Below are 14423 nucleotides of genomic sequence, written 5' to 3' on the forward strand. Positions count from 1 at the left end.
TTAATGCTTCTTTTCCCTTGAGTGTAAGCTCTCTAGGTGACGTTACATCAGGATTTCCTTCTAATATTGAGAACAACGGCTGCAAAGCTTCACGGGTAATGGGGAGATATCCTCTCAGCCAATTTATATCTCCGAGCAATTTTTGAAAATCATTTAAAGTGCGTAAATGTGATGTGCGAATGCAAATTTTTTGTGGAAAAATCTGTTTTGGGGTAACATGGGCTCCTAAAAACTCTATAATACTTGTCTTTTGAATCTTATCGGCGGCAATAATCAGCCCCTTTTGTTTTAAGGATGCCTCCAGGGCAACTAATGCCCGTTCTAGCATATGCTCTTGTTTTGCTGCCAATAGGATATCATCCATGTAATGGATCAGCCTAACTTTTGGAAAACTACGTCTCACTGGTTGTAACGCCTGATCCACGTATAGCTGGCACATGGTGGGACTGTTGGCCATACCCTGTGGTAAGACCTTCCATTGATAGCGTTCATCAGGCTGTTCGTGATTTATAGAGGGAACAGTAAATGCAAAACGATGTTTATCTAAAACATGCAAGGGTATAGAAAAGAAGCAATCCTTAACATCTATGGCAAAAACAGGCCAATCTCTTGGTAAAGCACTTAAAAGAGGCAACCCTCTTTGGACAGATCCCATGAGTTGCATTTGTGCATTAACTGCTCTAAGGTCATGCAGCAGCCTCCATTTTCCTGACTTCTTTTTTATGATGAAAATAGGAGAATTCCAAGGAGACACAGAAGGTTCAATATGACCAAGCTGAAGTTGTTCTTTAACTAATATGTGTGCGGCCTGGAGCTTTTCCATAGACAGGGGCCACTGAGGCACCCAAACGGGTGTATCTGTGCCCCAGGGGATGCGTAACGCATCATCAGTGGCCCCTAGGAAAAACCCAAGCCCTTCCGATCAGATTTGGGAGTGGGCAACACGGGATCACTTCGTCCTTGAAGGCGAGCCCCCAGCCCTTTTCCTGGTACAAAGCCTTGTGCCTTCATGACATCTTTACTCACTTGAGAATAATCATTGGTAATTATCAATTTTAATTGTTGTTGTACATCCCTTCCCCATAAATTTAAAGGAAGGTCTATGACAAAAGGCTGAAAAATGCCTTGACTGTGTTCCATCCTCCAATGCAATTGCTTAGCACTCATATCTGGAGTATTTTGATATCCTAGACCCTGTAAGGTTTGTGCAGCCGTCTGTAACGGCCACCTCTTCGGCCAATCCTGTTTACGCATCACACTTCTGTCCGCTCCGGTATCCAATAGGCCCGTAAAGAGCTTTCCTTCTATTTCTAGGGTACACATGGGGCGATCATCAAGTCCTATAGACAAGCATGCTAGTTCAACCCCAGAGGAGCCGAACCCTCGCTTGCCCCTCTCTTTCTCATAAGAGGGAAATTTTTCATGGTCTGATCGAAGAATTAACAATTGTGCAATACGATCTCCGGGTGCAATCGAAATGATGCCAAACGGAGAATGACACATTACCTTAATAATGCCTTTGTAGTCAGGGTCGATCACTCCAGGTAGCACTAATAACCCTCTAAGAGTACTGGAGGATCTTCCTAAAACTAGTCCCACTGTTCCTTCCTCTAGAGGTCCTGACATATCTGTGTCTATAGCTTGAACACCCATACTCTGAGTCAGTACCAATCCGGTGGTGGCACGGAGGTCCAACCCTGCGGAGCCTGTGGTGGCCCTTCTGATGACTGGGGTGGTCTCATGTTTGGCTCCTGAATTGCCCCATAAATTCTCGGGCCCTGGGGTAGTGGGCCCTTCTGCCCGTTTTTTGACATGGCTGATGTTGCATTAGGTATGGGCTGTCCATTGATATCCTTTACGGATCGACACTCATTTGCCCAGTGTTTTCCCTTTTTGCACCGCGGGCATGTGCCCGGCTGTCTCTGACCTTGGCTCTTTTTATGTGTGCCTTGGGGGCAATTTTTTCGTACATGCCCCGGCTTCCCGCAATTAAAGCAGGTACCTGATCTTCCCTGCCCCCTGGAGACTGCTAGCATAGCAGCCGCTAGGCCAGCATTAGTTAGAGGGCCGCCTATCTCTCGGCAGGCCTTAAGCCAAGCATCCAGTCCTTTATTTTTCCACGGCATGATGGCTCTCTTACATTCTTTAGTAGCCTGTTCAAACACTAACTGCTGAACCAGAGGCATAGCTTCTTCCGCCTCACCGAAAACTTTTCCTGCAGCTTCCATCATGCGAGCCACAAACTCCGAAAAAGGTTCAGTAGGGCCTTGAATAATTTTAGTAAGGTTGCCCGTCACTTCACCTCTTTTTGGTATCATTTTCCATGCTCTTGTGTAAATTTCATTAATTTGTTGATATACCTCCACTGGATAGGCTGTTTGATTAGCCGTCCATTGCCCTTGCCCTAATAACATGTCTGCATTCCAGGGAGCTCGATTTGGCGTTTGCGCATTTACTCGAGCCTGAGTGTGAGCAGCTTCTACCACTATAGATCTATAATCTAGATATTGACCTGTAGAAAGGCATGCTCTAGCAATTTCCCACCAATCTGTTGGTGTCATAGCTCTGGTGGTCAACCGAGTCAGTAATGTGCGGGTATACTGCGCATTAGCTCCATAAGTCTTTGCCGCTTCCACTAAATCTTTTAACTCTTTATAAGGGACTGGCTCATGATATCTTTGTTGATTTTGATCCTCAAAAACAGGAAATACCACCACTGAAGGTGGATAATGCACAGCTAACTGCGCAAGAGTGCCCCTGTCGATGAAATGGCAGCTACTCCTGGGCTGCACGTAAGGAGGGGGAAACTCTCTAGTAGGCACTTTTAGAGCTGGCCCATATCTCTCCTCCTCATAACGTGCATCTTCCTCCTCTAAGCTCTCCTCCTCTGCCTCTACCAGCTCCTCTTCAGCCAGCCGCAAGGCTGCGAATTCATCCAGCACCGGATATAGGGGAGGTGCTGAAGGTTTATTTATCTTAGGATCCTCTTTTTCTTTTATATCTTTCTTTTCTCCTTTTTTGTTCCTTATTACCGTGCACTTTTCTTCTGTATCCTCCTCTGTCTTTGAACCTGCTTCTGAAAGGCTGTCCTGGTGTCTTGCCAACATTTTCCTTCCTTCTCTTAACTCCTCTACATTTTTTCCGTCTTTCAAACAGGAGTGTACTAATCTCCAAAAAGGATAAGTCCCCTTCTTTAATTGCCCCTGTTCCTTTGCTGCCTCCAAATCTTTGCCTAGCTTTCTCCAGCAATGCAGATTTAGATCCCCAGACACCGCAAACCACGGCGCCATGCGATCAATATCCCCGACAATCACCTTTATGGTGGATTTCGAAATTTTCAATCCTCTCTCCTGTAGTAACCGCTGTATGGGATCTACAAAATCGCATACACTGGAGACAGACTGATCGTTGCCCATCTTTGCTCACTTTTCTACAAGAGGCTTACAAAAGGGCAGAAAAATCGCCTTATCTGCTACGGATTTACTTTCACTTTAGATGTTACAGCAGAGACACTCCTCTCCTGGTCTATGACAACGGATAAAAATGCAAAAGGCATAAACCACTACAGCAAAAACAACCACTGCTAGTGCAAACCACAAAGGACTAATTCCTCCAAGAAGCATACCTAAGGATACTTACCGGCGCCGACCGCTTCGTGTGTAGAGTTCTGAATCCTTTTCGGCCCCCTGTGTGTGTCCGCCGAAGTTCCCGGGTTTCGGCACCAGCTGCGGCGAGCGAACCCTGACCAGCAGGGAAAGATCACCACCGACACAGGATTCTTCTCTGATCACACTTTAATGAAGCGCTGCTTGGTTGAGGGAGAGCTGGAAGCAGGGGGCCCCGAGCCGGGCTGGGTGGCGGCTTATATAGAGGAGGACGGGGCGTGTCTACTGATTAGGTGACGTGGCAGAAAAGGATTGGTGGAAACCTGTTGCCAGGCAGATGTGGCGCGAAAAGTTCGCGCCACATACTTGTTTACTTTAGCCCTCGGCGCCATCTTGTAATGGCGAATGTAAGTGCGGCCGCCACAATTAACTCCTTCTTACCCTATTTCCAAATATAGTCAAATTAGGGGTGGGGCTGGCATCATATAGATGGGGGGGCAATTTAGTCCACAGCAGCTGCTACCGCACATTGATGAAAGTGTAATAATGTCTTTATTTAACATAAGATAAAGAATGAAATAAAGTATTAGGAAGGCAAATTAAGGAAGTTGATATATACAAGAAAAGACGGAGCAGGAAAGGAATTCCAACACTAGTAAATCTCCTGTGTTTTACTTATTTGCTATCTCCTTGTCTCAGCAATTTTCTATACTCACTGTGTGTCTCCTCAGAGCAGCAGAACGGTGACTAAGACAGAAGTTTACTGTCCTCTTGCCATATGGAAAAACACTATGAATTTCCCTAGCATCAACAAGGTCCATAAAGAGGACTTGAGAGACTGCATCTTCTCATTTCTCATGGAGAGAAGGGGGAGAAGGAGGGGAGGGAGGGGGGAGGAGGAGGGAAGGAGATGGAAATTTTTAAATATAAAAAAAAATAAACCATGAGAAAAAGGAAAAAAAAAAAGATTCTGACAGCTAACAAATAAACTTAGCAGACTAGTCAATGCTATGGTGCTGGTAAACTAGGGTTTACACGTGAACACATTGATTGGCATTTCCAGGTGGAAATAAGTAAGCAAATAGCCTGTCACCTGCAGCCACGGATATGCCCATCTCTCTGCTGAAATGATTTAGTTGACCAGGATGTAGAATAAACCTTGACTTATGATATGAAAAGTAGCATATGTTTTCTCGTGTGTAGAGCTTACTTTGACCGATGAAGGAAGGCATAATCAAAGAAGAACTTGATAAATCTGGGAGAATTAGCAGAGGTATGACTTCTTTCAGAAAGAAGTTAAGGAATGCAATTAGACAAGAAAAGACACTCAAGCAGTTAGATTTTAGGAAAATATTAATATGGCTCTCAGGCTGTATCATGGGCATCTTCTTGATTGCTGGTTTGTAGGGAGCAGAGGAAGTCCAGAGTGAGTGAGTGAATGTGTGTTCAACATGGCCAGTTGAGGACTCCAAGATCAGATGACCTGTGGGACATTGACAATTACCAACACAGGCCTGGCTCCAGAGATGGCAGAGTTCTCCTTGGGAGCCAAGCATGAGTCTATGAACTATGGGTCAGCGTGTGCTAAGATTACCAACTCTGGCTTCCTGCTCCTGGATGTTCATAGCCTGAGACTGCTCACCTGTAGAGACCTCGTGCCCAGACTAGCCAACCCCGTCCTCCACTGTACCTATAAACGTGGGGGTTCCAGGTGTGGAAGTGTCAGCAGCATTAGAGATCCCCGTATCCCATCTTCATCGTGTGTGTGTCTGTCCTTTCTTCATTCCCTCACTGCCCCAGCCAAGGTTCTAGGACCAGAGCAGTGGGTGCCGCACAGATTGATGTCGGATGGCCCAGCTCACTGTGGACAACACACCCTTAGGCAGGGGCACCTGGGGTTGACAGAAAGACGCTTGCAGAGGAAGCCAGTGAGAGCCAGCCAGTGAGCATGTCTCATGGTCTCGGCTTCAGTTTCTGCCTCCAGCTCCAAGGTCAGGCTGTAACCTGAAAGTCAAACCCTTTCCACTCCACGATGCTTTTGGTCACAGTGTTTGCCGTAGCAAAGAAAGTGAAGCAGAATAGCATCTGATGGCTGGTGAGTTGGCGCCTGTGTCAGTCGGGGTTTCTATCGCTGCAACAAAACACCAGGACCACAAAGCCAGATGGGGAGGAAAGGGTTTGTTGAGCTTACACTTCACTGCTCATCACTGAAGGAAGACAGGACAGGATCTCACACAGGGCAGGCACCTGGAGTCATGGGGGGTGCTGCTTACTCATTGTTCCTCGTGGCTTGCTCAGCCTGCTTCCTCAGAACCCATGACCACCAGCCCAGGGCCAGAACCACCCAGAATGGGCTAGGCACTCCCCACTGATCACTAATTGAGAAAATGCCTTACAGCCGGATGTCATGGAGGCGTTTTCTCAGCTGAGATTCCCTCCTTTCAGGTGACGAGTTCGTGTGTCAAGCTGACGTAAAGCTCATTAACACACACAGTATGAGTGTAGTTGCCTGGGACTGGAAAGAGAGAGGGTCCAGGGGTTGAGAGCACTTGGCTTCTCTTCAGAGGACCTGAATTTGATTCCCAGCATCCACAGTAGGCTAACAACCATCTGTAACTCTGGGTCAGGGGTCTGCACTCCTTGGGTGGAGCAGGAATAATAAAAACCCAGAGACAGATATTGGGGTTCAAGATGAAAATCAGAAAAGCAAAACAGCCAACCACTAGAGAGATCTTCCCTCTGCCAAGGCTCAGGCAAACAAAGGAGCTCCTGCAATATTCTCTTAACAACCTCAGTATCCATGCTCCAGTTAGGTCCTGTCTCTTCCCCTTTATATTCCTCTCTGTCCAGCCATATCTCTCCTGTCTCCACCTCCCCAGTGCTGGGATTGAAGGCATGTGACTCCCCAGTGCTGGGATTGAAGGCATGTGACTCCCCAGTGCTGGGATTGAAGGCGTGTGACTCCCCAGTGCTGGGACTGAAGGCATGTGACTCCCCAGTGCTGTGTGTGACTCCCCAGTGCTGGGATTGAAGGCGTGTGACTCCCCAGTGCTGGGACTGAAGGCGTGTGACTCCCCAGTGCTGGGATTGAAGGTGAAAGCCACCAGCACTTGGGTCAATCTCGTGTAGCCCAGGGTGGCCATGAACTCACAGAGATCTGTCTGCCCCTGTCTCCCAAATCCTGGGATTAAAGGTGTGTGCCATCACTGCCTAGCCTCTAGTGCCTTAGCTTTGCCCTCTCATCTTCAGGCAAGCTTTATTTATTAAAACACAAGTACTATACCACAATAAAGGCAGGCACTTAAAGGTTTTTAATATTAAATAAAGGAGGCAGGAAAATCCAACAATCTTCTAACAACATGCACTAGAGGAGGGTGTGGTTAAACAAAGTGTGAATGACCCACTCCCCCTGCTGCTGCTTTATTTTGGAAATGATTCCTTCTCAGACAAAATAGAATTTCTGTTAACACACCATAAGATAATTATTGAAAAATTAATTGAGAGGAACTGGAGAGTTGGCTCAGTGGTCAGAACACTTACTGTCTTGGAGAAGACTGGGTTTTGTTCCCATAAAATAAATAAATCTTAAAATAGAAAATGAAAAATCAGAGGAGTATGAGAGCTGCATATGAGACCCAAGTGTTCACCCAACATGAAGGCCACCATTCTCCTTTTTTCTCCCCACTCTCCCCACCTTCTGACACCAGGGTCCCCTCAGCCTCCACTTCAGTGAAGACATGGAGCAAGTACATGGACAGATCCCGACCTCATGGTGACAGTGGATGCCACTTGTATGTGAAGATCCTGGAGTGACAGAGTCCTTGTCCTAAGCCCCCTGCTGGGGACTGGCCTGGTGCCGGCTGCTAAGCCAATGTGAGCATCAAGGCCAAGTGGAAGGGGAACGACCTGAACTGCACAGAGAGAGGACAATGGAAAACTCAGCCAGTGGCACCAGGTCTGCACTGGAACCAGAGGCTCGAGGAGTCCAGACAGTGTCTGACAAACAACTAGATCCCATGAAGCCTTCATGTGCCAGGACTGGGCAGTGAAAAACTGTCTCATAAAACAAGAGGGAGCCAGGCACGGTGTTACACAACTTTACTCCTGGCACTTGGGAGGCAGAGGCAGGCAGATATCTCAGTGTGAGGTCAGCCTCGTCTACATAGTGAGTTTCAGGAAAGCCAGGGCTACATAGAGATACACTGTCTTGGAAAATAAAAAAAATAGAACAAAAAAAGAAATAAAACAAAAAATATGTATTACCAGGATGGATCATGGGAAATCCATGAGTGATCCATTAGAGCAGGAGGAGCACTGGGGATGTAGACTTGGAAAAGGGACAGAGGAATTGAGAGGAAAAATGACCCAAGTACATTATACGCACATGTGATAAGGTCACAGGGACACACTACTTTGCACACTGTGGATTGGGTAGACTGTCATGGTCATGAATTCCATTCTGAAGTCTCTGAAGTCCTCGGTTGTCGGGAGTAGCAGGGTTGTTTTCTCCCAGCACCTGGCTCTCCCCAGGGTGATTTCCTATATGGTATCGTCCTTCTTAAGTTCTCCTGTAACTTGATCCACACTGAAGTGAGCTCCCTGCCAACCTTTCCCATCTGCTGAGCCAGGCTTCCATGTGCTTGGGTTTGAGGGAATCTCCTGTGCCTGTGCTCACATCCAGACCACACTGGGCAGAAATGATCTTGTGGTCAAACGGCCAGAAAGGTTGCACACGGGTCCTGCTGTAGACTCAGCTGTTCTTCAGCCAAAACTAACTTCACCAGCGTCTTCAGCAAGTGAAATTTTAGTTCATTCAAGGCTCTGGGGTTTCATCAGCTGGAGGAGACACCAGTGTAGGGGATGTTGTGTGTTTATAAGGTTTTCCCTGGAGCTGCGCTGTGTGGCCAAGGCTTTCTAGAACTTGGCTTTCTGCATTCTTATAGTGACACCCTCTCCACCAAAAATTCTCCTAGTGAGTGACTGGGGGTGACAGTGAGGGGAGCTGTTGTTCCCTTTTCCATCCTTCAAATCCTGGACTCATGGATCCTGGCTACTGGAGAAAGTGTACCATGTATTCGGCGCTGATTCAAAGCCTATACCACCTTCTGGAAACCCTGCCTCAGCCCCCAGGCTGCTGTCACCTAATTGACTTGTAACTGTGTGTGTGTGTGTGTGTGTGTGGTTTTTTTTTTTTTTTTTTTGGTTTTTCAAGACGGGGTTTCCCTGTAGTTTCTAGAGCCTGTCCTGGAACTAGCAGTTGTAGACCAGGCTGGCCTCAAACTCAGAGATCTGCCTGCCTCTGCCTCCCGAGTGCTGGGATTAAAGGCATGTGCCACCACTGCCCGGAGTAACTGTGTCTCCTAAAGGCCATTCCATCTCTATCAGGCCAGCTCTGTCAGGATGGGGGGGGAGCTGGGTAAAACTATAGATTCCATGATCGTGGGCCTAGTGTCCGATTCTCTGGCTGTGAAGTGAGTTCCTTGGTGTGCAACACCATGGGAGAGGGTAAGGCATGCTGTAAGTTCATTGATGGTGGGTTTGAAAATGCAGTAAGTGCAGGACAGGAATCCATACCCAGAATAAGCATCCACTCCACTAAGCACAAAGTGGAGGAAGTGGTCCATGGGTTGTGGAAACTTTCTCTGTAGCTAAGGAAAGCAGCTGAAGATGCTGTGTGTCAGGGCATCCCTGCATGGAGGACCAGAGAGGCCATTGTATGAGAGAGGGCACAGTGTGAGATACCTCTCAAGGTCATATGCTAAACCTTCGTGGAATCATCACATGAGGGAAAAGTGTGTCACAGTCATCAAAGCTAAAGGAGTTGGAGATCTGAAGAGCGTTCTGACACCAGACGTGGAGATGCAGTGTGGAGTTGCCCAGCTGGACTCTCGTCTTGCTTTGGTCCCATGTTTCCTCTGTGCTCACGTTTCTCCTCCTGGAATGGTGATGTCTGTCCTGTGCTGCTGTGGGGTGGGAATGTGTGATCTGCTTTTTATTTTTATCTTTCAAAGGATTACAGTTAAGAGATTACCATGAGTCACAGAAGAGACTTTGAACTTTGGACTTTTAGAAAATGTTGAGACTGCTATAAACTATGAGGCTTTAGAAGTTGTTGAGCTGAATGCATTTTGCACTATGATATTGCTACAAGCCTATCGTGGCCAGGGAGTGGAATGTGGTAATTTAAATAGCAATGTCCCCGTAGGCTCATATATGTGAATGATTGGATATCAGGGAATGGCACTACTGCTTGAGAGGAATTAGGGGTGTGGCCTTGTTGGAGTGTGTGTCCTTGTTTGAGGACATGTGTCACTGTGGTGGGCTCTGGTTTTCAAAAGCCCAAGTCAATCTTAGTGGATCTCACTCTTCCTGCTGCTGAGGATCCAGATGCAGAGCTCCCAGCTGTTTCTCCAGCCACACGTCTGCCTGCATGCTTCCCTGCTCTCCGTCAAGATGATAATGGACTGAACCTCTGAAACTGTAAGCCAACCCCAGTTAAATGCTCTCTTTTATTAGATTTTCCGTGTCCATGCTGGCTCTTCACAGCAACAGAACACTGACTGCAACAGCTTCTTATTTATTTCTTCCCTGGAGACACCGTGGTTAATCCAGTACCAAGTCCATGTGACTCATGCCACCATAAAATTACCTTCGCCTGTGCTGACCATTACATAACTGTGATCACCTTGTCTTTAGCAATCCCATGCTGCCATTTGTCCCTGATACCTTGGGACCCAATGAACCCATTGTCTTTAATTCGTCCTGCTGAGCTGCACTGGGCAGCAGCTTCTCCAGCCCTAAGTTCTGGCTCAAGGAAAAGGTTGACAACCAAACTCTTGAACCCTGCTGGTGCCCTCATCACTCTGTGTCTTACAGGATCCGTGAAGGGCGTGTCTTCTGGACTCCCTTGTGGAGGGTTAGGTTTACACAGCACACTCACTCCAGCACCGCAATTTCCCTGAGCCTGAAAATCCCTCCATCAACACTGAGCCAAGGGATGTCAGGCAGCTCCAAGTCCTTATCAGGAAGCCATCTTTGACAAATGCTTCAGATAACCATCCAAACAAACTATTGACCTTTTTAAACTGTGAGAACTTCCATATTAAATCTAGAATCTGCACTTAGAGGACCCATATCAATAAACCCAAGTTGACCCAATTTTAATGTTCCTTCCATCATTATTCCACTCCCTTAAAATCCATTCCCACATATATTCCCCAGACTTCTGCTTGAATGAATTGGCAATCTTATTAAACTCTTTAGCTCTGCAGCAATCCTCTCCGGCACTATACTCTCTATGTCCACTCTAGCTGTCTGCTCTGCCTGCAATCAGGCTATAGGTGTTACAATGTGGCACAAGATGGACCTGAGTGGACAGGGCGGGACCAAGGAGCCCCAGGGTGGGTGAGAGGGTGAGAGACTGACAAGCCATGCAGACAGAGCTATGTGGAGTTTTACTGGGGGGAAGGGAGCAAGGGGAGAGAAAAACACAAAACAGTCTCATGGGGAAAGAGAGAGAGAGAGAGAGAGAGAGAGAGAGAGAGAGAGAGAGAGAGAGAGAGAGAGAGAGAGAGGGAGGGAGGAGGGAGGGAGGGAGGGAGGGAGGAGGGAGGGAGGGAGGGAGGGAGGGAGGGAGAGAGAGCGCTATGGGACAGAAGAGGAAGAAGAGAAGGGAGTCAGTGGAGTTGTGCTCTTTAAAGCGATGGGGCACAGCGCATGTACAAAGAGACCACACAGCAGGCCAGGGTACTGCCTGTTATGTGCACAGGGTGACACACTCTGTCAGGTCTCCAATGGGCAGGGCCAGGTGTACCCGGATGCTAACAATAGGTATAGAGGCAACTACTGGTGGGTTCTGAGGGACATCAGGATTGTCTTTGTCTTGCTTAACATTTCCTTCAGAGACAGTCAGTGCTGTTTAACAGACAATGAAGCATTAATTTCCTCCTTCAAAGTTGAAAAGGCCGTGGGGTGGTGGTGGTGCGTGACTTTAATCCCAGCACTCAGGAGGGAGAGGCAGGTGGGTCTGAGTGAGTTTGAGGCCAGCCTGGTCTACAGGGAGAGTTCCAGGACAGCCAGGAAAGTTACACAGAGAAACCCTGTCTTCAGGGGGCGGGCTGAGGGTAGAGAGACTGCTTCCACAGTTGAGATAAACCTGAGAATCTAAGGGTTCAAAGTTCTCAGCTTCAGTAGGGCCCTCCCACACATCCTCATCCCAAATTACAGATCCTGTTTTAACCAATTTCTGCTCTTACTTTAATTGCTGCTTCAGAGTTCTAGAAAATTCCCTGGTTCCAGGATTTGCAGCCTGGATCTGCTTCATCCCTGAAAGAAAACAAGATGTCAGCAAGATAGCTGACAAGATGGCTGCCCACAGAGGGAAACTAGATGCAAAGGAGGAGACAGTGTTAGTGCAGAGCTCTGGAGTCAGGGGTGCTGGGCACTGCTGGGGTGAGGCCTGAGGGAGAAGGCAGAGGACTGAGCAGGAGGAGACAGAAGCAAAGGGGGAGACCCTAGTGCAGTGGGGTCCTCCTGTTTGAGGGTCTTTGTCTACAGATCACAGTGGACACATCTGCAGAACCCTGCAGGGCATCTGACATCCCACACTGAATACTGTGGGGTTTGAATGTGAATGGACACACAGGCTCGGAGGTTTGGATGCTTCAGCTCCAGCTGATGGAGTTGTTTGGGAAGGAGCAGGTGTAGGCCCATACTTCTATATGGTGTGGCAGCCAGGCTCTGAAGCCAGAGACCCCACCTGAGGGAGTCACGTAGCCCTGCAGACAGGCTGTCCCTGCCCTAACAAAGGTCAGGATGTTGTTGCTCCTTTCTTTGTAGTTTGAGGATGCCTGAAAGAGATGCTGATCAAGCCTACATGATAGCTAGCATACACAGCAGACAGGTAGTTGTAGATGTGACTAAAAACCATTCACCTGAATGAGGAGACAGAATGCTGGTGTATTTCCCGCTCAGTTAATGTGTTGGTATAAAAGCTGTCTGGAGAAAAAGCGAGAAAAATTCTTCAGGATGTGAACTCAGGATTTCACGAGGTACCACTGAGAATCATCCTCCCAATAAAGCCATGTGAGTTGTGTCTTTATTCCCGTGCTTCCACGCCAGCCCAGAGAGAGTTTATGTTGGGGTCTGGTCAAGAGAAATAATTTATGGTCCGGGCTAGCACCAGACCCCGACAAGCAGGTGTAGCTTTGTTGGAGGAAGTGTGTCACTGGGGCTGGGCATGGAGGTTTTAGAGACCCCACTATTCCCAGTGTCTCTGACACTTGCCTGTGGATCAAGATGTGAGCTCTCACCTGTTCCTGCCACCACAGCTTCCTCTGCCATCATGGACTCAAACCCTCTGAAGCTTAAACCCAAATGAAACAAGTCCTTTTATAAGTTTCTGGGGGTCACAGTGTCTTGTCACAGCCATAGTGACCTTGTGGTAGACATTACATAACCTGTGACTCTCTCTCTCTCTCTCTCTCTCTCTCTCTCTCTCTCTCTCTCTCTCTGACCTTCATTCTTTATGAGCTGATGAGATGAGGGAGATGATGATCACAGACTTGTGGAACCCTGGATCTGATAACAGTTGGCTTTTTGAGGTTTCATCCGTGTTCAATAGTGTGGAGAAAAATAAGATTTATTTAATTTTTGTTTCTCTGGATATTTTTACTTGATGTCTTCAAATCGCAGCCACACATACCTGAAGTAGAAAGTGAAATCAGAGGTGAGCAGGGCCTGCTTCCTGCAGGGGGAGTCACACAGGACACAGTGTGTCAAAAGTGCTTAATCAGAGCTGTAAAATCCCCAGTCACCTCCGATGCGGGTGTCCACAGCAGCCCCGCACCTTCCAGGACTCCGACAGCACCTGTTTCCGTGAACATCCATTTTAAGTGCTGTGTGTATTTTACCTGGAATCTTCACGCTCTCAGGTTTCACCCTCACTAACCTGAGGAGCAGTTGGCCTTAGGCGGCTCAGAGACGCCATGACACACAGCGCTCCATCCCTCAGCACAGGGCTCAGGCAAAGTCTTAGTCCCAGGCGGGTGAGGTCTGGGTGGGGAAGCCCAGGGCTGGGGATTCCCGGTCCCCAGTTTCACTTCTCCAGCTCCTAACCCGGGTCAGGTCCTTCTGCCCGGACACTGATGACAACCGGGCGGTTCTCACCCCCATTGGGTGACGAGATCCCGGGGAACCAACCAAGCGTCGCCGCGGTCACCGGTTATAAAGTCCACGCAGACCGCGGAACTCAGAGTCGCCCCGGATCTGAGATGGAGGCGATGTCGCCGCGCACGCTGCTCCTGCTGCTGGCGGCCGCCCTGGCCCCGACCCTGACCCGCGCGGGTGAGTGCGGGGTCGGGAGGGAAACGGGCTCTGCGGGGAGGGCGGGGGCGGCACCGGGGAAGCCGCGTCCCCGCGTGGCCCAGCCGGACCCTCCCGCCCCTTCCCCACCCGCGTCCCGAGCCCCGCGCCCTGCTCCCTCCCGGCCCGCGCTCCTGCCCGGGGTCCCGGGAGCAGGGTCGGGGTCTCACCGCGCGCCGCCCCCAGGCTCGCACTCCATGCGGTATTTCCACACCGCCGTGTCCCGGCCCGGCCTCGGGGAGCCCCGGTACATGGAAGTCGGCTACGTGGACGACACGCAGTTCGTGCGCTTCGACAGCGACGCGGAGACTCCGAGGATGGAGCCGCGGGCGCCGTGGATGGCGCAGGAGGGGCCGGAGTATTGGGAGGAGCAGACACGGAACGCCAAGAACAACGAGCAGATTTACCGAGGGAGCCTGAGGAACCTGCTCGGCTACTACAACCAGAGCGAGGGCG

General features: G+C 49.0%; 2 protein-coding genes and 1 long non-coding RNA gene across 3 annotated transcripts in view; 2 read left to right on the top strand and 1 right to left on the bottom strand.

The window, feature by feature from the left end:
* Positions 1-14423, top strand: part of LOC119822487 (H-2 class I histocompatibility antigen, L-D alpha chain-like) — a 741986-nt gene that overhangs the window by 723697 nt on the left and 3866 nt on the right. The gene's annotated exons all lie outside the window — the stretch shown is intronic.
* Positions 8904-13821, bottom strand: LOC119822533. Its single transcript, XR_005286804.1, has 3 exons — positions 12539-13821; positions 11861-11930; positions 8904-9568 (listed from the first exon to the last, which is right to left on the bottom strand). It is a non-coding gene; the product is annotated as an uncharacterized LOC119822533 (long non-coding RNA).
* The window catches only part of LOC119822485 (H-2 class I histocompatibility antigen, Q10 alpha chain-like), a 4513-nt gene continuing 3890 nt past the window's right edge, over positions 13801-14423 (top strand). Inside the window, exons 1-2 of the mRNA XM_042055655.1 lie at positions 13801-13949; positions 14154-14423. Coding sequence (XP_041911589.1) covers positions 13877-13949; positions 14154-14423 — 343 coding nt within the window. The 5' untranslated portion in view covers positions 13801-13876. The remainder of the gene's footprint in view (positions 13950-14153) is intronic.

The sequence above is a fragment of the Arvicola amphibius genome, chromosome 9 (genome assembly GCF_903992535.2).
Source record: "Arvicola amphibius chromosome 9, mArvAmp1.2, whole genome shotgun sequence".
In the NCBI taxonomy this organism is placed as follows: domain Eukaryota; kingdom Metazoa; phylum Chordata; class Mammalia; order Rodentia; family Cricetidae; genus Arvicola; species Arvicola amphibius.